Raw genomic sequence first — 25831 nt, 5'->3', positions numbered from 1 at the left:
TCAGAAGTAAATTTTAAAATATCGTAGTTACTTACCGATAACGGTATTTCTCTGATCCCATGACGGCACTAACGAGAGAGAGGGATCCGCCCTCAGGGACAGGAAACCCACAGGTTAAAAAGGCGGGACCTCTCCTCCACCTCAGTTGGTTTACAGAGCCTTGCAGGGAATTTCTGCTGTAACTTAATTGGTTATTTTTACACAACAAATCATAACTATATAACTTATATAAGCTCATATATATATATATATATATATATATATATATTTTTTTTTTTTTTTTTTTGCACACCTCGTGACTTAAATTATTAGTAGTGTGGACACCCATACGTGAAGGGAGGGAATATACAGGTGCCGTCATGGGATCAGAGAAATACCGTTATCGGTAAGTAACTACGATATTCTCTTACCCCATGACGGCACTAACGAGAGAATTTCAAAGAATGAAAGTTTTAGGGTGGGACTACTGCCTCAAGAACTCTCCTACCAAAAGTTAAGTCTGAGGGAGAAGATAGATTAAGCTGATAGTGCTTGAAGAATGTAGAGGGGGAAGACCAAGTGGCTGCTCTACATATTTGATCTATTGATGCTCCACCACGTTCAGCCCAAGAGGTTGCCACCGACCTGGTTGAATGGGCCTTAATTGTGTCCGGAGCTTGTTCTCCGGAAGAGGTATATGACATCTTGATGGCATCTCTTACCCACCTCGCCAACGTGGCTTTCGATGCCTTGTGACCCTTATTTGGTCCCTGAAAGCAGACAAACAGAGCCCTCCCTTTCCTACACTCCCTTGTGGCTGACAGATAGTGTGTTAGACATCTCTTTACGTCTAGTGTGTGTAGAGCCTCCTCTTTTTTGTTTTTTGGATTGGGGCAAAAAGATGGTAACGCTATCTCTTGAGATCTGTGGAATTTTGACGCCACTTTGGGAAGGTAAGAAGGGTCAGTTTTAAGGATTACTCTGTCATCTAATATTTGGGTTAGAGGTGGGTAAGCTGATAAGGCCTGCAGATCACTAATCGCTGAGGTTAGGGCCACCAATAAACAGGTTTTCCAAGATATTATTTTCAGTGAAGCCTGAGATAAAGGTTCGAACGGTGCCTTAGTTAGTGCTGAAAGGACTAAGTTCAGATCCCAGGGAGGAGCGGTGAGATGTATAACTGGTCTGGACCTAGTAGATGCTCTAATAAATCTTTTTACCCAGTGATTCCCCGCCAAATCCTGGTTGTAAAGGGCACCCAATGCTGCAATCTGAACTTTCAGAGTGTTTGTTGCTAGGCCTTTCTCTAATCCTTTTTGAAGAAATTCTAAAATTTCCTGAATTGGCATCTGATTTGATAGGATCACCCCTGACGTGGAGAGGAACTTTTTCCAGACTTTGCCATAGGCTCTGGTAGTTATAGGTTTTCTACTGGCCAGCAGGGTAGAAATTAAATTTGAAGAAAAACCCTTTTTTGTTAACAGTTCCCTTTCAAAAGCCAGGCCGTCATGTGCAAACTTTTTATTTGTGGGTGATTCACTGGCCCTTGATGCAGAAGGTCTGGGATATCTGTGAGTACCCATGGATCCGCTATGGACATTAGGCGTAGCCATGGGAACCATACTCTTTTCGGCCAGAACGGAGCTATCAATATCACTTTGGCTCGGTCTTCCCTGATTTTCTTCAAGACTAACGGAATTAGAGCTATCGGAGGAAACACATAAGCTAGATGGAATTTCCATGGAATTAACAATGCGTCTATAGCCACTGGACTCCCCCGAGGATCTATCGAGCAGAAGGCCTCCGTTTTCCGATTTTGATTGTTTGCAAATAGATCTATATCCGGGGCCCCCCAAAGATCCACTATGCGTTTGAATATTTTTGTATTTAACTCCCATTCCCCCTGTTTTAATTGGGTCCTGCTTAGAAAATCTGCAGTTTGATTTTCTGACCCTTTTATGTGAAGGGCTGTCAGGGAGGACAAGTTGGCTTCTGCTTGCGACATGATGAAATTTGTCACTTTCATTAGGGATTGAGACCTCGTCCCTCCCTGATGATTTAAATATGCTACTACCACCCTGTTGTCCGTCAGTACTCTCACGTGGTGGGAACGGAGGGATGTTAAAAAATGATTGATGGCGTACTGAACTGCTAAAAGCTCTTTCATGTTCGAAGTAAGGTCTTTTTCTTCCCCTGACCAAGGACCTTGGGCAATTTGCCTGTTTAGGTGGGCCCCCCACCCCCAAGGACTTGCGTCTGTGGTCAGGATTATCGAGACCGGCCATACCCATGGAACCCCCCTCCTGAGGTTGGATGGATTTGTCCACCAGCTTAAGGAAGTTTTTGTCCGAGAGGATATTTTTAATTGCGTCTCTAAATTTCCTCCTGCGTGGGATACTGCTTCTAGTATTTCCCACTGGAGATCTCTCGAGTGGCTCTGAGCCCACTGGACCGCTGGGATACAAGATGTCATTGATCCCAGTATGGACATGGCTTTCCTTAGAGTGATCAGAGGAGAAACACTTAACTGATTCACTAGATGTATCATATTGGATACTTTCTCTTCTGGTAGACGACACTCTTGCTTTGTCGAGTCTATTACTATCCCTAAGTACAGCTGCACTTGAGACGGGATAAGCCTGGACTTTTCCAGGTTCAGAAACCATCCTAGATTTGATAGGGCTACCATCACTCTGTCTAGTTGCTGGCTGCAATGAAGAGAGGAACTGCCCATCACTAGTAGGTCGTCCAAATAAGGCACAATCAATATGTTTTGTTCCCTTATATGGGCCATTACTTCCGCCATTAATTTTGTAAATACCCTTGGGGCAATGGCTAGACCAAACGGAAGAGCTCTGTATTGGTAATGTTTTAATCTCCCTTGTATCATCACTGCCACTCTGAGGTACTTTCGGAACTCCGGATGTATTGGCACGTGATAATACGCGTCTTTTAGGTCTATTACAGTCATGAAACAAGACGGGATAAGGGATCTGACACATGATTTTATTGTTTCCATTTTGAATTTCTCTATCACCAGGTATTTGTTTAGTTGTTTCAAATTTATTATCACCCTGAAAGTCCCGTCCGGCTTCGTTCGAAGAAAAAGTGGGGAATAAAATCCCCTCGTCTCTTCCTGTTGTGGAACTTCCTGTAAGACTTTCTTTTCCAGAAGACTGAGAACTTCCCTCTGGATACTCAGTTGCTCAATCTCCGACTTTCTTTGTGGTGTAACCACAAACTGACTGTGTGGCATTGTGTGAAAGGCTGGTTTTAGGCCCGTCTTTATGATGTTTAAAGTCCAGGCACTTCCAGAAATTTTTTCCCAGGTTTGAAGAAAGTGAGTCAGTCTCCCTCCTACCTGGGGCGCACCCTCATTGTGGCTGTTTTTTATTCTCCGGTTTGTTAAACATAAACCCTCCTTTTTTGAATTTTCTGTCTTCCCACCCCTCCTTTTGGTTTTTTGGGGGGCGTCTTTGTGTGAACCTTCTCCCTCGAAAGGGCCGCCTGTAAGACTGATTTGGGAATCCTGGAAAGGCTTTCTTTTTATCCACCGCTTTTTCGAGGACATCGTCTAGGGTGGGACCGAACAAATATTCCCCTTCACACGGTATGGAACACAGCTTGGCTTTAGTTTGCAGATCCCCCGGCCAGCACTTCAGCCATAATGCTCTCCTAGCCGCATTTGAGAAAGAAGCTGATCTTGCCGTCAGCCTAACTGAGTCTATTGAGGCATCTGCTAGATACGCAGCGGCACCTCTCATTGCTGACACTGAGTCCAGTATAGACTCTCTCTGGGTTTTATTTTTTAATTGAGTCTCTAAATGATCTAGCCAGACCATCAGAGCTCTCGCTGTACAAGTAGCAGCTATACCGGGTTTTATCCCCCCGCTGGCGGCCTCCCAGGACCCCTTTAGAAAGACATCGGCCTTTTTATCCATAGGATCCTTGAGGGTTCCCATGTCCTCAAAAGGCAGAGCGAATTTTTTGGAGGCTTTCGCAATGGCGACGTCTAATTTTGGCGCCTTTCCCCATGATGCGCAGGCTGGGTCGTCAAATGGGTATTTCCTTTTGGGTGTCAACAGTACTTTTTTGTCTGGCCTTTTCCACTCCTTTTTTATTAGGGTTTGTATTTTTTCGTTTAATGGGAATACTCTGTACTTCTTTTGTTCCAGGCCACTAAACATTAGATCTTGTACGGATTTTTTGGAACGAGTGTCCGCCAGGCCCATTGTCGCCCTAACCATTTTTACCAGTGCATCCGTTTCATCTATTGGGAAACAGTTGCGGCCGCTTTCTGAAGATGCGGAGGAGGATGCTGAAGCTGTAGAGCTATCTGAATCCTCACTCGTGCTATCTCCCTCGCTGGAGCTGTAATCTGGAGTTTTTTCTTTACGTTTTCTTTTACGGTTTTTTACGCTTTTTAGTGCGTCTGCCACCTGGGTTTTAATTAAGTCTTTTAATTCAGATGTGAAACTCGGCGTCTCCTCATTAATGGTGTTCCTAATACATGACGCACAGAGTTTTTTAACCCACGAATCTGGCAAATCTGCTGAACAAAGTGGGCACACTTTATGTTTACTTTTCCCTTGGCATTTCTTTCCCTAGGAAACAATAAACCCCTATTAGAATATACACTTTCACGGAGGTCACTTACCCTCCTAATGTGAGGAAGATACCGGTTGTGGCTTTGAGGATGCCTCCTCCACTTGAACCACCGTCTCCCTCCTGGATCCACCAGAGCCTCTGCTGCGCTGGGATCCTGAGCTGCTGCGCTGCGTAGGTTTCCGTGACGAATGGCGCTCCTTCGGATTCTTTGTCACAGGGGCCTGTGAAATTTCTTCCACCGACTGCTCTATTCCACTCATGGTGGTAATTACTGAGCAGCGGTATGCCCCTTTTTTTCCGGTTTTTATGCTGACAGAGCGGCGCCAGGTAACTTCCGGTTTACCCAGAGGTACCTTGCGCCGACCCCGGAAGTGACCCCCGCGCCTGCGCAGTAAGTTGCCGGACCTCGCGCGCGCGCTCACTACTTGCCGGCTCACAGGAGGGACGGAGCTTCTGCAGCCGCCGCTGCACCCTGCGTCCTGCCGCTTGTCGGTGACCGGCGTCACCACCCCCTGTGCGCCTCATGGACCGGCGGAGGAAACCTCCAGGTAGCCGCCGCTACCTATTACCGACCACTCCATTGAAAAGAGAAGAGGCAGGCTCGGTAACCTCTTCACTGCCTCCCCTCCGCGCATATCCACGAGGCCCGCCGACCCCGGAACGCGCCTTCAGGGAGGAATCCACCTGAGACCGTGGAAGGGCCCCCCGCTGCCTGAACTCGGCCCGATGGTCCCTGGACTCCTGAATGGTGAGCTGTGGGATCCCCGTCGGGGACAGGAAACCGAACTGAGGTGGAGGAGAGGTCCCGCCTTTTTAACCTGTGGGTTTCCTGTCCCTGAGGGCGGATCCCTCTCTCTCGTTAGTGCCGTCATGGGGTAAGAGAAAAAGAGAGAAAGAAAAAGGCAAATTGGACATAACTGCACACAAAACCCCCAAAGTGAGCTATACAAAATAAGTAAATACATTTGGAATAAATAACTGCAATCTATCGCTTCCTATAACCATCAACAAGCTTCCTACATATCTGAACTGAAGTCTGGGCCACTCTTCAATTTCAAACTGCTCCAGGTCGCTCATATTTGAAGGGTGCCTTCTCACAACAACAATTTTAAGATCTCGCCACATGTGCTCAATGGGATGCAGATCGAGACTCATTGCTGGTCACTTCAGAACTCTAAAGCGCTTTGCTTCCATCCATTATTGGGTGCATTTTGAAGTATGTTTGTGGTCATTGTCCTGATGAAAAACCCATGACCTAGGATGCAAACCAAGCTTTGCAACCGTAAATCCTTTGATAATCTTGAGATTTCATGATGCCTTGCACACAGTCAAGGCAACCAGTGCAAGAGGCAGCAAAACAACCCCAAACATTTTTTTTTCTTTTCTTTGTAGGTGTCATTCCAATTTCGGTAAACAGTAGAATGATGTGCTTTACCAAAAAGCTCTATCTTGATCTCATCTGTCCAAAAAGACGTTTTCCCAGAAGGATTTTGGCAAACTGCAATTTAGCTTTATGTAACAGTCAGCAGTGGGGTCCTCCTGCCATAGCGTTTCATTTCATTCAAATGTTGACAGATAAATTCCAGCTATCATGCAGTCTCAAGTGTTGCAACCCTTCATCAATTTTTCTCTGCCGGCCATGTCCAGGGAGATTAGCTACAGTGCCATGGTTTGTAAACTTGTTGATTAAGTTCCGCATTGTGGACATAGGAACATCAAGATCTCTGGAGATGGACTTGTCACCTTAGATTATAGATGGTGATCCTGCTGCGAGGTTCCATTTAAAAGGAAAGTGTTAGATGATTCATACTGCATGAAACAAGGAGAACATGCGCCACCAATACAGATATATATTTTACGGTTAGCCCTGCACATTTCAGAGATGACATACCTTAAACAAGAAACAGGAGACTAAGATGACTAGTCACCGAGGCTGGCTTCACCAACTTCTCCCTGCGTTACTCTGCTGGACTGACCGGAATTCTAGTGTAAAACTATTTGAAACATTAAATAATGTTTGTACCTTTGGTGTTTTCATGCCTGTCATGGCCAGCTCTGCAAACTTTATACAAAAAATGGAAAGCTTCATGGGCAGGGGATGTAGACGAACGCGATCAGAATATTCAGCATAATTTACTCCACAAAAGTGGGTCAAATACAACAAAAATGGAATCCAGTTCCTGAGTGTAGCACATTTTTTGTGGTGGCCAATGAAAGTTGAAAAGTGCACCAAATTCATTAAGAGGCACACACTTATTTACACGCTGAATTGTACATGTGTTTGATGCTTGACTATGAACAGGTAATTTCCATGTAAAGTAGCAGTATGGTTTGGCCTTGTGGAATCAACTTCACCCTGTGAGTCTCAGTCTGACACTGCACATAGACATAAGGGATTCCAGCTCTCCTGTCTATGGGGCATATGTGCAAAAGCAGGAACAGCATGGAGGACATTATATAGCAGTTTTGAGCAGTGTAGCTGTGAAACCAGCACTTGGGTGAACTGAAATATTTAACAGATAGCAGGAACTCCATCTGTGTCTGTTCATCCTATCTCACTCTTCCATGCGACACTTATTACCCACTCATTGTTTGAGCAATATTGATACAGCACTTCTGAGAGTTTTTTTGCTGTAGCTGATACATTCACCCTGGCAGTAATATGTATTTTGTAATAAACATTACATTATAAAGCTATCCTATTCCTCAAAATTAAAAACGTGATATAATAAAGGATAAATCCAAGACATCCCCTTTTATTCATTATTGCAAAATGTACATAACAATTAAATATATATATTTTTAATAGCATGCAATCTTCCTCTGGAAAGCAAACATCCAAGTTTATTCTATTCGATAAATGAGCCAAAAGTTCTTTCTGATTTCCATTAACCGAAAAGAATGTGACTGTATTTCATTACTTTGTGTTTAGTTCTTTGTGAAAGACAATAATAAATTAAAATTAAAATGCCGTCCAATGCACTGGAAACAGTCTGTATGGCACACTTATGACATACAGTAAAAGTATCAAGAATCCCTTCACTTAATTATTCGGTTAATAAAGTTTTCAGCTTTTAAAACTATATTTGCAGAAAATAAGAAACCAGTTCGATATAATAAGCCGACTTCACAATAATGCTACGTTCACATTTGCGTTGTACGCTGCTGCGCCGGCGACGCAACGCACAACGCAAACAAGAACGCATGCAAAACGCATAGTTTTGCGACGCATGCGTCCTTTTTTTGCCGGATTTTGGACGCAAAAAAAATGCATCTTGCTGCGTCCTCTGCGCCCTAACGCTTGCGGCAAAAAAAAAGCATGCATCGCAAAACGCATGCAAACGCATGTCCATGCGCCCCCATGTTAAAGATAGGGGCGCATGGCGCATGCGTCGCCGCGGCTGCGCCCGACGCAGCCCGGCAGAACGCAAATGTGAACGTAGCCTAACAGATGAGAATGTTGTAACCAGTGCACTGTAATCTATAGGTAATGTGTAATCAACTATTTCCTCAGGCAGATACTAAAGTATCAGTATGCAGTACTAGCCCTCTGTGTCTGTACTGCTACATACTTAGGCAGGTAACTGGTTCATGCAGCTTTACATGAACACCTGAGCCTTACACTATAGCTGGTCCGAATAACTAAAGCAATTGTTACCATCCACCTCTCGTGTCTCCCCTTTTCCCCATAGTTTGTAAGCTTGCGAGCAGGGCCCTCACTCCTCCTGGTATCTGTTTTGAACTGTATTTCTGTTATGCTGTAATGTCTATTGTCTGTACAAGTCCCCTCTATAATTTGTAAAGCGCTGCGGAATATGTTGGCGCTATATAAATAAAATTATTATTATTATTATTATTAAAGGTACCGTCACACTCAGCGACGCTGCAGTGATATAGACAACGAGCCGATCGCTGCAGTGTCGCTGTTTAGGTCGCTGTAGAGACGTCAAACACAGCAACTCCAGAACGATGCAGGAGCGATCCAGTAACGTAACGGCGACTCACTTATCATTCTCGCTGGTTGTTAGCTCCATGTAAAACGTTGCTGGCGTCGTTGCTTTTGATGTCAAACATGACGATACACGCCGACCTGACGACCAAATAAAGTTCTGGACTTCTAGCTCCGACCAGCGATGGCACAGCGGGATCCAGATCACTGCTGCGTGTCAAACACAACGAGATCGATATCCAGGACGCTGCAACGTCACGGATTGTTGTCGTTCTCGTTGCAAAGTTGCTGAGTGTGACGGTACCTTTAGGGTACGTGCCATTGTACGGTATCTGAGGCATAAAAAAGTGCTGCAAATGCTGTGTGAAATACATGAATTTTTGCCATGTTTTTTAACTTGCATTTTTGAAGCGGTTTTTACTTGGGTTTATTTTCCCCATGCATGGAATGGGTGAAAAATGCTGAAAGAATTGACGTGCTACAGACATGAAACCACTTAAGATCAGAAAGGAAAAAATAAGCAACATGTGCATGAGCCTTCAGGAATTTCATTCACTTTGCTTGTACTAGGAAACGCTTCAGTTTTTGTGACAAAACTGTGAGGAAAAAAATGGCACAAAAACATAGCAAATTCTTAACGTATGAACATACTCTAACAAGGGGTTATAAACATCATTTGGGGGAATACTCTAGCTCTAGTATACGGATGCAATGGAGCGGCCACTGTTATTGGGGAACTGTACTGAACACTATGACCGGTACTGCGCCAAAAAAGAGCCAAAGTGATGTGAGGAGAAGCAAAATCCATATTTCATGCTCAGGTCTTTGGAATAAACTGTATAATACGCATATATGGACGTAATGCTCAATATACATACAATCTATTTGGAGAAAAGTAAAAGAATACAGCTCTTAGCCACCAAATTCAGGTTTTTCATTCAATCTCATTGCCACATTTTTATAATACAGCACTAAGCCATGTAGTCAGCCTTTGCTACAATTTGTGAAACAATTGGTTGTTTCTAAGACCCCCACTGAATTTGAGCATGGTACGGAGATAGGATGCCGCCTTTGAAACACGGTCAACCATGAATGGTATTATTGAAAAGTGGAAGGAACCATAGCAAAAAATGTCCGACCATGTAAAGTTACTGATTGGTGTCACCGAGTATGGAGATGAATAGTGCATAAAAGTTACCAATGCTTTGTCTCCGGGACTCCAGCAGCTGACCAGGTCAGAAGCACGGGTACGTGGTACAGAGGGGAGAGATCGAGGTGTAGTCGGACGGTCCAAACATAAGGCAGGCAGCACAGGATCAGTAAACGCAACAGAAGTCAGGAGTAGAGAGGTCGGTCAGGACGGATAAAAAGGCCGGGTCGTTAACGGGAAGAAGAATACAGAAGAATGTATACATATGTGCTACCAGAGCAGAAACCAATGTTGTGACAAGTAGTAGCAGGCGGAGCTGCCTAATAAAGGCCCTGCTGGCATGGCATAGGCCAGGAACCTAATCTATCCCTGATGAGATCGGCCATGCTTCCCTAAAGCTAAATGAATTCAACCAGTAAATGCAGCAGTGCTAGATGAAGCAGACTAGTGGAACGGCTTGACCTAGGGAGAAACCACACGGTAAGCAGAGGGCCCCTCTGAGGAGGCAAGCAAGTTACCGACATACATCACCAATCACAAAAGACACACAATGGATGGAGTGGTGTATAGCCCGCCACCACTGAACTCTGGAGCAGTGGAAATGTGTTTTGAGGAGTGACAAATTCTCTATCTGGCAGTCTGATGTTGGCGAGAGCTAGGAGAACACTACATGGTGTCAAATCTAAAGTCTGATGGAGAAAGGATAATGCTATAGTGAGGATTTTCAGAGTTGGCTTTAATGGTTTAGTTCAATTGATGGGAAATCTTAATATTTCCAACTTTGTAGGCATCATTTGGAGTAAGCACTCTTGTTTCTGCATGACTGTGCCCAAGGACACAAAGCAAGGTCAATAAATGCAAAGTTTGATGTTGAAAAACGTGACTGGCCTACACAGAGCCCTGAACCCAACTCATTGAACACGTTAGGGATTGAACTAAAATGAACATTATGAGAAAGGCCCTTTTGTCCAACATCTCCACAGACACTACAAAATGGTGTAGACAGCCCTGCCAAAAGAGTGGAAACTATTATAGCTGCACAGAAGGATCAGGTCTATGGATTAAGAATGGGATATCATTAAATTGTATGTCATATTTAATCGTTCTCAAGGGATTAAAAAAAAAATATAGGTACATGACCATGTGAGACAACTAAGGCATACTAAGTGTATGCCATAAATAATTGAGGGGCCAGGTATCACTTCTAGGAATCGTATCTTTTGGATACTTTTCTCCCACAATCAGCACTCTAGAGAGAAGAATATACTCTCATTACTGAAGAACATGGGTGTTGTACAAACAACTTACCATTTCATGACTCCCTTAAACTACAACAGAGCGAGTCATGCGTATGGACAGCCACCTTTTTAACATATATTCCTTTTTGGAGTGCCAAATAAGGGTCATTGGATACCACCCACCTGGTAAATGCGAGACCCAGAGATGTCTACATAGTGCACTATTAGCACTTACTGACCCCCACTTCTGAACTGTTCTCCTATGCTCTCTTACATGACAACTACACGTGGGGAGACAGACACACAGTCTTGCCACCCAGACAACGCAACTGCTATGAAGACTGTGGGCTGGAGGGACCCAGTGCTGACCAGCACCTACTTCCACCACTGTTCCACCAGGCATTTTGATCCATCAGGATCTGTGTCCTCAAGGCACAGATAAAGCAGAATATAATGGTGGAACAGGGAGAAATCGGCTCCAGGTGCCACCTTCTGCGACCGACTTCTCACTCTTGCGCGGGTATGATGGCTTCACTATATCTCATCTGCTGTTAGAAGGAACAAGGTAACCTTTATTTATATTATTTTTTGTGGAGCACTATGCAACTATCAGACTGTGTGTGGGAACATCATACTATGTGTGGGACTGTGGGGGGCATCATACTGTGTAGTGGGTCCACAGTGGCTTTTTGTGTATGGTTTTGTGGGGTCCATTGTTCGCTTTGTGGGGCTGCGGGGTTCATAATACTTTGTGAGTGGCATCATCATACTGTTTTAGGGGGCTGTGGGAACATCATGCTGTGGCAAGGGACTGCTGTGAGGCAATCAAACTTTGTAGGAGGGGATATGGGCACATCGCACTGTGTGGGGGACTGTGGTAGCATCATACTATGTAGAAGCGAACTGTTGGTACATTATATTGTGACGTCATCATAATGAGTGTGTGGAGGAGTTCACTGCAAGGTATCATACCATATGTAGAAGGCACCATACTGAATCGGGGCTATGAAAGAGGTACTGCAGTGGGAAAAAACACTAAGGAGCTTGAGCTCTAGATCAGTGCATGATTATGGGCCTATTAAACCATGTTTGAAGCGGTTTAAACAAAAAGCACGTACTCCACATATCGTGGAAAGTTATGCAACATTTTAAATAAACTTTGTGTTTCTTTTTCTCACTTCTACTAAAGATCTCTGCTCCCCATCGTTGAGTGAAAACATTTTTGTATACTACTAGAGGCTTGTGAAGTAGAACTATGCACATTCAGATGAACGCTGATTTATACCAAAAGCCAGGCATACGACAATGAACCAACACGCCAGAATATTTCAATGTCCTCGTTTCTTGAGGACGCTTTTGTATCTCCACAAGGATACATAGACAAGGAAAGAAAAACGTTTGTTTAGTAATACATTTTCCTCTAGCAGTCACCCCCTCCTTCCTCGAAATGATAATAAACCTTCAGATAATTCAGTCTGGATTCAATTAAACTTTCACTGTCTAGTCTTACTCTTTAAACAATGCCTTCAAACCCTTCTGGCCCCCATGATGCTATCACATCAGAGGCCCAGTGTTTTAGAACAGCACGCCAAAATGGTGTGCAGATCGTGCGGATATTGAAGATTAATTTTAAGCATTACAAACTAAATACTTCCTTCCACTCTAAACAAATCACATGAATCCCCTTCTTGAAGAAATCAGCCTGTATTTACATTCACCCTGATGCAGCTGCGCAGGCTTCCTTAGAAGGCCACGGTCGCAATAAATCCCTATATTAGGAAACCTAGATTGCCAACCAGTGATCTCCGAGGCTTGTTCTCGGCTCCATTATTAACATTTCCTAGTGGTTTCGGGGAAAAAAGCCAGGCTTATCTCTTTCTCAAGACATTATAAATTCATGCACGCTTGAGGAGATTAATATCCTGCTCAGGGGCAGAGGGCCGATGAATCAGTAAATGAATACAGCATTGTGGAGAAGCAGATGTGTGTCCTGCAAGCTGAACTCTGCTGGGTACATCTCCAACATACCCACTAGAAGGACAAGGATCCATGTGAAGGGCATTAATGCACACACTACATGCTTTCCGTCATGTAACTCAATTCAACTGGCCCGGCATAACGAACATTTATAAGGCTGCCATCACACTAGCAGTGTTTGGTCAGTATTTTACATCAGTATTTGTAAGCCAATACCAGGAGTGGAACAATCAGAGGAAAAGTATAATAGAAACATATGCACCACTTCTGTATTTACCCACTCCTGGTATTGGCTTACAAATACTGATGTAAAATACTGACCAAATACTGATAGTGTGACGGCAGCCTAAGAGTTAAAACAAGTGGATCTCTATTCAGGGGAGAGGCATACTATATTCCTGAGAATAAAATCCATTTATTGTCGTTACATTAAATCACAATAAAGAACTGTAAAAATATCATCTCTATTCTCCACTACAGAAAATTCAGGAGAGAATTTAAAGTTTAAGAGAATACTCTGATTGTTAAACGAACAGTGTCCTAAACTAAACTTGTAAAGGAACAAACAAACAGCACTAATCTCTTCAATTCCCCGCTGATCCAGCAGAGTCTCCTGTGCCACCCACCAAACTTAAGTTGGCCATACATCTTCGACAAAGGTCGTTAAATACTTACCTCTGACACCCTCATACACATGAACGCTGTTAGTCGATCACTTCAAAATCTCATTCTTCAAATGTGTATGAGAGCCCCGATTCATCAAATGTTTATGACAGAAAGCTGGCGTACAACACTTTAAAAAGTAACTACCGTATATTTCTGTGAAAAATTTCCATGCCAGTCCCATTCAATTGGCAAAACTGGGGCACGGAGGTGGCGTGACAACTCCCAGCTGTCAATGTATTACTAGAGGTGCCAGAAACCTTACTCCAGCTCCTGACTGGAGTAACATTTCTGCTGAGGCATACGAAGGTGACGCCACTTGTAGGATGCACCCGATTCACTAAGTGGCATGCATCTTTTAATGAACTAGGCTCTCCTTACTCCATCACTTCACTGTACAACACCATCTTAATGTAACAGGGCGTTGTGCAGTGTAAAAAAAAACATTAACAGCAAAGTTCCAAAATCAGCTTCAGGTAGGGCCGTGTTCTGCTTGACTTTGGGGCAATGCCCTGCTATTACTTCAGGTCTTAAGCCCCCCAATAACGAGAGTGTGCACAGTTCTGTACTACGGTGTCATAATACACAATGTGCTTTCATTAGTAGCACTTTCATCCCTCTCTGCAAACTCACATAAATGACCCCCCAAAAAATGCCAAAATCCATGTGGTTCCCCCGACCTGCTGCTGTTTTCTGTTTGTGTTTGCCACTACATTGCAGATATGGTTCTTTTTTTTTTTTTTTTTTTTTAACCAAGTAAGCTTGTGGTCCAACCGGATTTTTCACAAGAGTTTTGTAGTCCTCTCCCTCAATGATCCTGCCCAATCCCCACTTGGCAAAAGCTATGTCTGGATAAACAGTGTGACCTCGCTGTTATAAGCTCGGGCATCGGCTTCACAACAAATTAAATAGATCTGCACTACTTTAAAATGAGTAGTTGCCACTGCCGCGTACTGCAGAACAGCTTGAATTAGGAACTCTTAGGTAAGTTCACACAGGGCGTTTTTGATGCTTTTTTTTTTCTGCAGAAAAACCTGATCATCTTGGCAGGAAAGAAGCAGCGTCAAAAACGCGGGTTTAGGTGCGTTTTTATTTCTCTTTGTCCATGCTAATGTCCTTGGATTTTCAGCAGCAAAAACGCAGCAAATAATGATACCTGCGTTTTTGCTGCGTTTTTTTCAACACCCATTCAAGTCAATGGGTGAAAAAACGCAGCAAAAACGCAGCAAAAACGCAGCAAAAACGCTGAAAGAAGTCACATGCTCTATGTTCAAAAAACGATTTCTGAAATCTCATAGGCTTTGCTGGTATTGTAAAAAGCAGCTGAAAATTAGCATAAAAAGCAGCAAAAAATTCACAGAAAACCACCTTGTGTGAACTTACCCTTATACAGAAGCTTTTCTGCAGTACCCAGCAGCTTCCACTACACAGTGAATGGAGCCGTGCATTGCAGTTCTATTCAATATAGTTACATGATCAGTAAAGGTGTCAAGTATCGGACTCCCAACGATCTTATATAGATGACCGATCCTATGGACAACCCCCCTTTACAAGAAAGCCATAGAGTAAAAGGTCAACTGTTTAATAAATTTGTCATGAAAAAGCTTATATTGTATCCATTTAAAAGATCTCACATACGGCAGGAGCTTTAACAAAACACAGATTACACAAAGGCATAAAAAAAATTTAAAAAAAAATCAGCGAACGTAACCAAACTTACCCCACATATTTATTCAATTAATTATAATGTTAATGATCCAAGAAATGATGCAACGGTCAAGTCAAAATTTCCCAAAATCACTCGCACATTACATTTTTGTTTTCAATTACCAAAATGGTTTTAGATATTTGAATGTATAAATAGAATGCGAGCGATAACCCTTGTCAAGACAATATATAGACTATAACATGACTTACCTGCTTCCTTGCACAGAGCCACTAGATCTGCCCCCACATAGCCATGGGCACTACTGGCCAAGTCTGCTAGTTCCTCATCTCTCAGCTGATGTGGGACTTTGAGGAGTATCCGTTGGAGGATGTCCAGGCGCCCCTGAGCACTGGGGACACCAATTTCTATTTCTTTGTCAAATCGCCCAGGGCGACGTAATGCTGGGTCCACTGAATGAGGGCGGTTGGTTGCACCCAGGACCAGTAGCTGGCCTTGACTTTCTTCCTACCGTGGTGAGGTAATATAAAATATACATCAGTTCTTGCAGGTTATGCATTATAGAAATGTGATACACGAGAATATAAATAAATTGTATAAAAAAAACTTCAATAAAAAACAGTATAAAGCAGAATTATATCAGTACAATGGTCAAATGCAAAGATAATATCCATTCACAATTGAGGCTACTACTAAGCTGTAGGCGTTTGATATTCCGTAATTAATACTGCAGCTGTGGGTCACCTAGAGCTACCTCCATTTACACCAACAAATATCAGCCAGGTTTATAAGGGCAAAAAGTGGGTATAGTTTTAGGGGTGGAGCTGTGACTATTAAATCATAAGTGGCAGCTTCTCAGCTCAAACCTCTCAAAATGCCCTGCTGGTGATCAATTATATGATTTGACTTTCTGCCCGAACACAGTAAACAATATATAGATCTTACCGAGCCAATCCCATCCATAAGTGTCAGCAACGATGCTACCAATCTTTTCTCCACTTCATTCTGCGCCCCTTCTCTTTTAGGACAAAGTGCATCCAGTTCATCAATGAATATAATGGAAGGCAGGCTATAAAAGAAAACAATAGTAAGGACTAACAATAATAATATTATATTTACTTTATTTTGTCCATAGCATGCGCTGCGTACAAGCATAAAGCAGCTGCGAGGGAGTGGAGGAAGGTAAGCCCTGCATAGCAGGATGGGGGCAAATCATACCAGGATACAGATGGGACCAAGCATACCAGGACGGGGATGGAGGCCAATCATACCAGGATAAGGATGGGGCCATGCATACCAGGATACAGATAGGACCATGCATACCAGGACAGGGATGGGGACCATTCCTACCAGACTACGGATGAGGGGGCCATGCCAACCAGGATGTGGATGAAAGGGTCCATGCATACCAGGATAAGGATTAGAGGGCCCATGAACACCAGGATGGGGATGAGGGGGTCATGAACACCAGGATGGGGGCGATGCATGCCTGGTGTTCTGTGGCAAATGCCAAGCGTCCTGCACGGTGTTGGGCTGTGAGCACAACCCCCATCTGTGGACGTCGGGCACTCAGACCATCCTCATGGAGTCTGTTTCTAACTGTTTGTGCAGACACATGCACATTTGTGGCCTGCTGGAGGTCATTTTGCAGGGCTCTGGCAGTGCTCCTCCTGTTCCTCCTTGCACAAAGGCTGATGTAGCGGTCCTGGTGCTGGGTTGTTGCCCTCCTATGGCCCCCTCTACATCTCCTGGTGTACTGGCCTGTCTCCTGGTAGCGCCTCAAGCCTCTGGACACTACGCTGACAGACACAGCAAACCTTCTTGCCACAGCTTGCATTGATGTGCCATCCTGGATGAGCTCCACTACCTGAGCCACTTGTGCAGGTTGTAGAATCCGTCTCATGTTACCACGAGTGTGAAAGCACAACCAACATTCAAAAGTGACCAAAGCATCAGCCAGAAAGCATTGGTACTGAGATGTGGTCTGTGGTCCCCACCTGCAGAACCACTCCTTTATTGGGTGTGTCTTGATAATTGCCAATAATTTCCATCTGTTGTCTATTCCATTTGCACAACAGCATGTGAAATTGATTGTCAAAGGGTTGCTTCCTAAGTGAACAATTTCATTTCACAGAAGTTTGATTCACTTGGAATTATATTCTGTTGTTTAAGTGTTCCCTTTATTTTTTTTGAGCAGTGCATATATATTTTATAAGAATAAGAGGAAAAAGCATGCATAGATTTATTTACCGCTGTGATGCTTCAGCAAATATTTGACGTAGCCTGGCCTCTGACTCTCCGTAAAATCTGCAATAGAAAATTAATAAATTAACATCAAATGGAATGCCCCTAATTACTTAACAAATAGTCAGTTATTTTTCAGTTTGTATTGGTGGTTTACATGACTATTTTAAAGGCCTATATGTGTAATGGGAATGTACCTTATAAGTTGACATAGAAAAAAAAAAAAAAACACAGAGCATAAGATACGGCCTTCCCAAAACCCTGTCTAATGACAAATGCACATCTAGCAGGATGCAGGGGCCCTCCACTGAAAAAGGCAAGGGGCAGTACAGGTGCAAACTACTGATAAAAACAGCCACCCCCACACCTACCACATTATGGAGGGGTTGGCTGTATCTTATGGTATGTGTTTTTTTTACCTTATAAGTTGATGGTCGATAGACAAAAATTTCCTTGGCAGGCCTTCCTAACCACATGATATAATACTGGGGCCTAAATAACAGCCTAATTTGGATAAACACTGCTTATTAGATCGGTCACTTGACAATACACTGATGACAAAGAGTCCCACTGTCAGGACCCCAGTGATCAGCCTTAGTCTGTGGGGACACCAGGCAGTAAGTGTTTATTATCCCTGCAGCACCACCACAGAAGTAATAAAGCATTACATAGTCACACTCAACAATTAGTACAGGCTCTACAGGGCGAGAGATTTCTTGCCCTGGCCAGAAGATGAGAATCTAGGACCCCTACCCTCCATTAGCCTAGAATTTCATAACAGAGGGTATGAAAATGTTTTTGGATACGGACAACCTTTATTATTGACCATAAGGCTAATAATAAAGACATGATCATGATGTGATCCTTAAATAAATAGGTAATGTTGACCTGAACGATTAGGAACAAAAGATTGTTCATGCCACAAACCCTGAGATTCAGCTGAGCACCACCTGAAATATTCCTACATAACTGGTCACCAATATGAGGCTTCTGTAGACTTTCTCTACTGACGTCTATAACAATTACAGACAGCAGAGTAGGCTTTCTAGAGACAGAGACCCCCTTGAACATGAGGCACTGGACCTCCCTTCTCTACACAAGTGAGGGTTTAGGAGATACCATGCATAAATGGCCTATCCTATAGACATGCTAGAAGATAAGAATACCCATTGTAGACCTATTAATAATCGAAACGGGTAGCTTCAAGGAATGTGAAATGTAATGGCTAGAAAGCATTTTACACGGATTATGCTAGAGAGCCTGATTACTTTATTAAAGGAAGTCGGTCATCCTCGAAATGCAAGTTAATCTAATTAGTTACACTATACCACAAAAGTGAGTACACCACTCACATTTTGGTAAATATGTGATTATATCTTTTCCTAAGGCAACACTGAAGATATGGCACTTTCATACAATATAAATATAAAGTAGTCAGTGTACAGCTTGTATAACAGTGTAAATTTGGTGTGCCCTCTAAATAACTCACACAGCCATTAACGTCTAAACCTCTGGCAACAAACGTAAGTGCACCCTTAAGTGAAAATAACCAAATTGTGCCCAAAATGTCAATATTTTGTGTGGTTACCATTATTTTCAAACACTTCCATAATAGTTATGAGTGAACGTGCTCGGATAAGGTGTGATCCGAGCATGCTCATGTGCGAAACAAAATGTCTTCGGCGTGCTCGAAAAATATGTTCGAGTCCCCGCAGCTGCATGTCTTTCTGCTGTTCTACAGCCGCAATACATGCATGGATTGCCTGTTTGCTAGACAATCCCTGTATCTGTTGCGGCTGTCGAACAGCCGAGACATATGATGCCGTGGGGACTCCAACATATTATTCGAGCACGGCAAAGACATTCTGTTAGCATCCGAGCATGCTCGCTTCACACCTTACCTGAGCACGTTCACTCATCACTATTCCTTAACTCGCTTGGACGTTGAGTTCACTAGACCTTCACAGGTTGCCACTGGAATCCTCTTCCACTCCTCCATGACGACCTCACGGAGCTGGTGGATGTTAAGAGACCTTGCGCTCCTCCACTTTCTGTTTGAGGATGCTCCACAGATGCTCAATAGGGTTTAGGTCAGAAGACATGCTTGGCCAGTGCAGCACTTTCACCCTCAGTTTCTTTAGCAAGGCACTGGTCATCTTGGAGGTGTGTTTGGGGTCATTATGCTGGAATACTGTCCTGTGACCCAGTTTCCAAAGGGAGGGGATCATGCTCTGCTTCAGTAAATCACAGTACATGTTGGCATTCATGGTTCCCTCAATGAACTGTAGCTCCCCACAGCTAGCAGCAGCACTCATGCAGCCTCAAACTATGACACTCCCACCACCATGCTAGACTGTAGGAAAGACATATTTGACGTTGTACTCCTCATCTGGTTGTCACCACATGCTTGACGCCACCTTGTGCCAGTCATTACACTGGCTACCCATCCACTCCAGAATCCAGTACAAAACTACTACCCTCATCCACAAAGCACTCCATGGCTCTGCACCACCCTACATCTCCTCTCTGGTCTCAGTCTACCACCCTACCCGTGCCCTCCGCTCCGCTAATGACCTCAGGTTAGCATCCTCAATAATCAGAACCTCCCACTCCCGTCTCCAAGACTTTACACGTGCTGCGCCGATTCTTTGGAATGCACTACCTAGGTTAATACGATTAATCCCCAATCCCCACAGTTTTAAGCGTACCCTAAAAACTCATTTGTTCAGACTGGCCTACCGCCTCAATGCATTTACCTAACGATCCCTGTGTGGCCTATTAAAAAAAAAAAAAAATCAGGTTCCTCGCATTATGTTCTCATTCATTTTATGCAGTTAATAGCCCTCTGTGTCGTTACTGCTACATACTTAGGCAATTAACTGGTTCATGCAGCTTTACACGAACACCCGAGCCTTACACTATGGCCGGTCCGAATAACTAAAGCAATTGTTACCATCCACCTCTCGTGTCTCCCCTTTTCCTCATAGTTTGTAAGCTTGCGAGCAGGGCCCTCATTCCTCCTGGTATCTGTTTTGAACTGTATTTCTGTTATGCTGTAATGTCTATTGTCTGTACAAGTCCCCTCTATAATTTGTAAAGCGCTGCAGAATATGTTGGCGCTATATAAATAAAAATTATTATTATTATTATTATTATTTGAACTAATAAGTTTATCTTGGTCTCATTAGATCACAGGAAATGGTCTTCAGCAAACTGTTTGTGGGCTTTCATGTGCATCATCTTTAAAAGAGGCTCCCTTCTGGTGCCTTTGCCGAAATGCTGGCAGCACTCATACATCTATTTTGAAAAGAAAACACGTGGATATGACGCTGAACACGTGCACTCATCTACTTTGATTGACCATGACGAGGCCAGTTCTGAGTGGAACCTGTCCTGTTATACCGCGGTATGGACTTGGCCACCATGCTGCAGCTCAGTGTCAGGGTGTTGACAATCTTCTTGTAGCCTAGGCTATCTTTATGTAGTGCAAATATTCTTTTTTCAGCTCCTCAGAGCGTTCTTTGCCATGAGATGTCATGTTCAACTTCCAGTGACCAGAATGAAAGAGTGTGAGAGTGATAACACCAAGTTTAACGCACCTGCTCAACATTCATACCCGAGACCTTGTTACTCATTAGTGTTACATGACACAGGGGAGCGAAAATAGCTAATTTTGTACAGTTTGGCCATTTTCACTTAGACGTGTACTCACTTTTGTTGCTAGCGGTTTCGACATTAATGGCTGTGTGTTGAGTTATTTAGAGGGAACACCAATTTTACACTTATACAAGCTCTACACTGAATTGTGAGGGGTGTATTCACTTTTGTGATATCCTGTATATATGGGCTCTATTAATATCATAAAGCTGTGTATATTTAATTGCTGTAATGACTTTTAAAACTTTTTTTATTTAATACGTAAATAAGGGGGCAATGGTGCACCTCTGGCATTGCCGAGTGCTTGGTGTGCCTTTATGCCTCCACAATTTGAATACGGAGCAGTTTTCGTGACTCATGAGTGACTCTTGGTCAGTCCCTATGCATATACACAGTATGTGAAGTAGTCCATGGCGCGCGCACACACCGTGTGGGGGCAGGCCCCCTTTACATCACTGTCTTTTGCCATTGTCCACTGCTCCCTATACGGATACACCCACAAATGTAGTGAGCGGCTTCACAGAAGAAGCGAAGGCGGAGAGGATGGGTTACATTCTCCCTTTGCGATCAGTCCATCACAGAATAGATCAATACCAGCTCTGACAATGCATCACAGAATGGGTCAGGACAAGCACTGTCAGTCAGTTTGAAACTTGAGGGGGCGAAAAGGTGCACCAAATCTTGGGTGCACCAAGGGCGCACCAAAACCTCCTTATATGCATATGAAATAAAACAAGTTTTGAAAGGGATTACAGCAAAAAAAATATTTACTGCCTATATGATATTTATAGGGCCAAGTGCCTAATGTATTATTTAATTAGCTTAATTTGTATTTCGGGGGTGACCGTTCTTTTAAAAATTGAACAGGAAATGTATTTTATGCAATTCCCTAGAAGTGAACAGTAGACACCTACAAACCATTACAAAATGAATAATACAGAACTTTGGTACTGAAGTGAGTAAAATCTTTACGTTCATGAAGTTTTCATTTTTTGAACATTTTTCTCTTAATGTTATAATCACTATAAGGGTATTTGAAAACGTTCAGGATTTCTTGCAGAAATTTCCTGCCAAAAAACGGATATTTCTGCCAGAAATCCGCATGCGTTTTTTCACATTTTTCGCTTTTTTTTCCGGAGGTTCCCAATGCATTAAATAGTGGGAAAAATGCAAAAAATCCGCAAAATTAATGAACATGCTGCTTTTTTTTACAGCGATGCAGTTTTTTTGCGGAAAAAAACGCATCATGTGCACAAAAATTGCGGAATGCATTCTAAATGATAGGATGCATATGTATGCGTTTTATTATGCGTTTTTATCGCAAAAAAAAACCGAGAAAAAAAAAACGCAAAAAATCCTGAAAGTATGCACATACCCTTAGCGTTTGGGACCCAGCTCGGATTTCCTGTTGAGCTGGATATCAAATTATTGAAGACATTCCTGGGAGAACATGAAAGCCTCAGCAGAGAAGCCTTCCTGTTACAATAGTCTGGACTCTTGGATCTGCTTACAGGTTAGTAACACTATGATAGATGACTGTCAAGCAGCAGGGAATTAGCCACAGAGATCTGTACAGTACCTCTCACCTACAGAGGAAAGCACATTAATCTATTCATGACTTCTTCATACCCATTCATATGTATGGGTGCACAATGCACAATCAGAATGTCTTGGCCTACCCAAAAGTATTTTTTTATTCAAATAACTAGGTCAAGGTGTTATCGGATGCTTGGGTGTGTCTTCGGCGTGCTCAGAAATTAAGTTAGAGTCCCTGCTGCGGTTTGTCTCCCGGCTGTTTGACAGCCGCAACACCTGCATGGATAGCCTGTTTGTTAGGGAATTCCTGCATGTGTTGGGAACAGCCGGGATACATGTAGACGCCGGGGACTAGAAGATCTTATTCAAGCATGCCAAAGTCACTCGGTTAGCACCCGAGAATGCTCGGATAACGCCTTACCTGAGCACGTTCGCTCATCACTAGTGGGTAGCACTGTAGCCTTGCAACACTGGGGACCTGGGTTCAAATCCCACCAAGGACAACATCTGCAAGGAGCTTGTATGTTCTCCCCGTGTTTGCGTGGGTTTCCTCCCACACTGATATACTGATAGGTAATTTAGATTGTGAGCCCCAATGGGGACAGTGATGATGATGTCTGTAAAGTGCTGTGGGATTAATGGCACTATAGAAGTGAGTAAAATAAATAAATACCAGAGTTCAGATCCCTACAAACTTTAAAGTGGTCCTATTTCCCAGTAATATGCCACCACTCTACAAGGTGGTAACACCCTTTTAAAGGATATCAGGGCGCTTTATTAAGAATGGTGCTTCATGCACCACTTTTGAACTCAAGTGCAGTGAAGTAAAAGCCATCAGATTTATTAAAAGTCGCCCACCTCTTAATAAATTTGAAGGATCTTTGACGGTTCTAAAGACAGAAATTAAAGGGGTTTTCTGGTCTCAGAAGGCCAAGCCTGCAGTCACTGTAGGAGGCTGCCAGATCGCAACTGTACGCAACGTGCATAAAGTCATGATTTCACATGAGGCCATCAGACCAAATCTAAGTGATTTGCATAGTTGCGGTCATGTGCCAATTAGTCTCATTTGGCTTCTCCCAATAGAAGAGAATTGAGTCTAGTCAGTAAGTGACCACACATGTCCCAGTCATATGCATGTGGTCACACACACAGGGAATACCAGGGAACTGTCACAATGTGCACATTGCACACTGTAAGGATTTGTCAGCCTCCAGTCACGTTGTGATTGCAGGCTTTGATTCTTCGAACGGACATTCCTTTTAAAATAGATGTGTTAGAATTTGTGGCAAGCAATAAACAATGTATTTGGCTGAAGGTCGCCCTGCTCCTTTCCTGTTAACCTCACTCACTCCAGGATTATAATTGCAGGTAAGTATTTACCGTAAGAAATATTCAGGAGAGATCGAGCATAGGGACAGGCATAAAGACCTTCAGCCTTAATTCCAAATTTGAAAATAAATAAAAAACAACATTATAACGAATAATAGCTGTGTCCTTCGTGATAGCATAGGGTAAATGCACGTACATAAAGTCATCGTAAATAGTCATAAAGACCAATTACTTGTCTGAATGACTGTTTAAGATTTTATGGAGGTGCATCTATCCTATGTTACAAGTAAGGACACAACTATTGTTTGTAGTAACTCATTGTTTCTTTGATATTTATAATGAAGTTTCTAATAAAGACTAAAAGGTTTAGGTTATCCCAGCGCTTGGTCCCTCACTTGGAATATACACTCAGTCATAACTAATCTTGCAGTGTCTTCATTCCAAAGTTCCAGAAACATTTCTAAAAAACAACCAGAAAACTAGTGTCCCAAACATGGCACTCCATGAAATTACTGTATATTAGTAACACATCTCTGCAAGTTAGAAAGCAAAAAAAGATCAAAGTCCCCCTTACTTGCTCATGATTTCTGGCCCATTAATAACTGAAACATGAGCACCAACTTCATTAGCGATTGCACGTGCTATCAGTGTTTTGCCTGTCCCTGGAGGCCCATATAGTAATACTCCACGTGGAGGAGGAATCCCTGCAAGGTAAACAACAAGGATCAATAAACAGTTCCTCAACCAAGTAGTCAAACAGATATTAAAGGATTTCATAGGATTCACACCAGCTAAATGAAAGTTTCCATTGCCGAAACACAAAGCATTCAAACCAAAGAGAACCAAACAAAGCACAGAATAATTATAATGCAATAATAGCACCCATATTCCTTCAAGTTACCATCATACTGACCCCAAAGTAACCCATAAATCATCTGCAGACACAAATATTAACCCGTTAATGACAGAGCTAATTTTTACAATTCTGACCACTGTCACTTTATGTGGTTATAGCTCTGGAACACAAACATATCCCACCGATTCTGAGACTGTTTTTTCGTGACATATTGCACTTCATATTAGTGGTAACATTTCTTTGATATGACTTGCGTTTATTTATGAAAAAAACGGAATTATGGCGAAAATGTTGTCAGTATAACAGAAAATACCCAAAAAGTGACACCATTCTAAAAACTGCACCCCTCAAGGTGCGCAAAACCACATTCAAGAAGGTTATTAACCCTTCAGGTGCTTCACGAGAACTAAAGCAATGTGGAAGGAAAAAATGAACATTTCACTTTTTCACCAAAAATTTACTTTTAACCCCTTTACCCCCAAGGGTGGTTTGCATGTTAATGACCGGGCCAATTTTTACAATTCTGACCACTGTCCCTTTATGAGGTTATAACTCTGGAACGCTTCAATGGATCCTGGTGATTCTGACATTGTTTTCTCGTGACATATTGTACTTCATGACAATGGTAAAAATTCTTTGATAGTACCTGCGTTTATTTGTGAAAAAAATGGAAATTTGGCGAAAATTATGAAAATTTCGCAATTTTCCAACTTTGAATTTTTATGCAATTAAATCACAGAGATATGTCACACAAAATACTTAATAAGTAACATTTCCCACATGTCTACTTTACATCAGCACAATTTTGGAACCAAAATTTTTTTTTGTTAGGGAGTTATAAGGGTTAAAAGTTGACCAGCAATTTCTCATTTCTACAACACCATTTTATTTTAGGGACCACATCTCATTTGAAGTCATTTTGAGGGGTCTATATGATAGAAAATACCCAAGTGTGACACCATTCTAAAAACTGCACCCC

At 42.8% G+C, this 25831-nt stretch overlaps 1 protein-coding gene across 4 annotated transcripts in view; it reads right to left on the bottom strand.

Annotated features, from left to right (window-relative positions):
- AFG2A (AFG2 AAA ATPase homolog A) overlaps positions 1–25831 on the bottom strand; it is a 725380-nt gene that overhangs the window by 659064 nt on the left and 40485 nt on the right. For all 4 annotated transcript variants that reach the window (XM_069743913.1, XM_069743912.1, XM_069743915.1 and 1 more), the window contains exons 6-9: positions 24571–24700; positions 17481–17537; positions 16176–16299; positions 15482–15737 (exon numbers count right to left, since the gene is read on the bottom strand). In XM_069743913.1, the coding sequence (XP_069600014.1) occupies positions 15482–15737; positions 16176–16299; positions 17481–17537; positions 24571–24700 (567 nt within the window). The remainder of the gene's footprint in view (positions 1–15481; positions 15738–16175; positions 16300–17480; positions 17538–24570; positions 24701–25831) is intronic.

Source organism: Ranitomeya imitator, chromosome 1, assembly GCF_032444005.1.
Source record: "Ranitomeya imitator isolate aRanImi1 chromosome 1, aRanImi1.pri, whole genome shotgun sequence".
Lineage (NCBI taxonomy): Eukaryota > Metazoa > Chordata > Amphibia > Anura > Dendrobatidae > Ranitomeya > Ranitomeya imitator.
The sequence above is the reverse complement of the archived record's forward strand: the minus strand, read 5'-3'. Positions and strand labels throughout refer to the sequence as shown.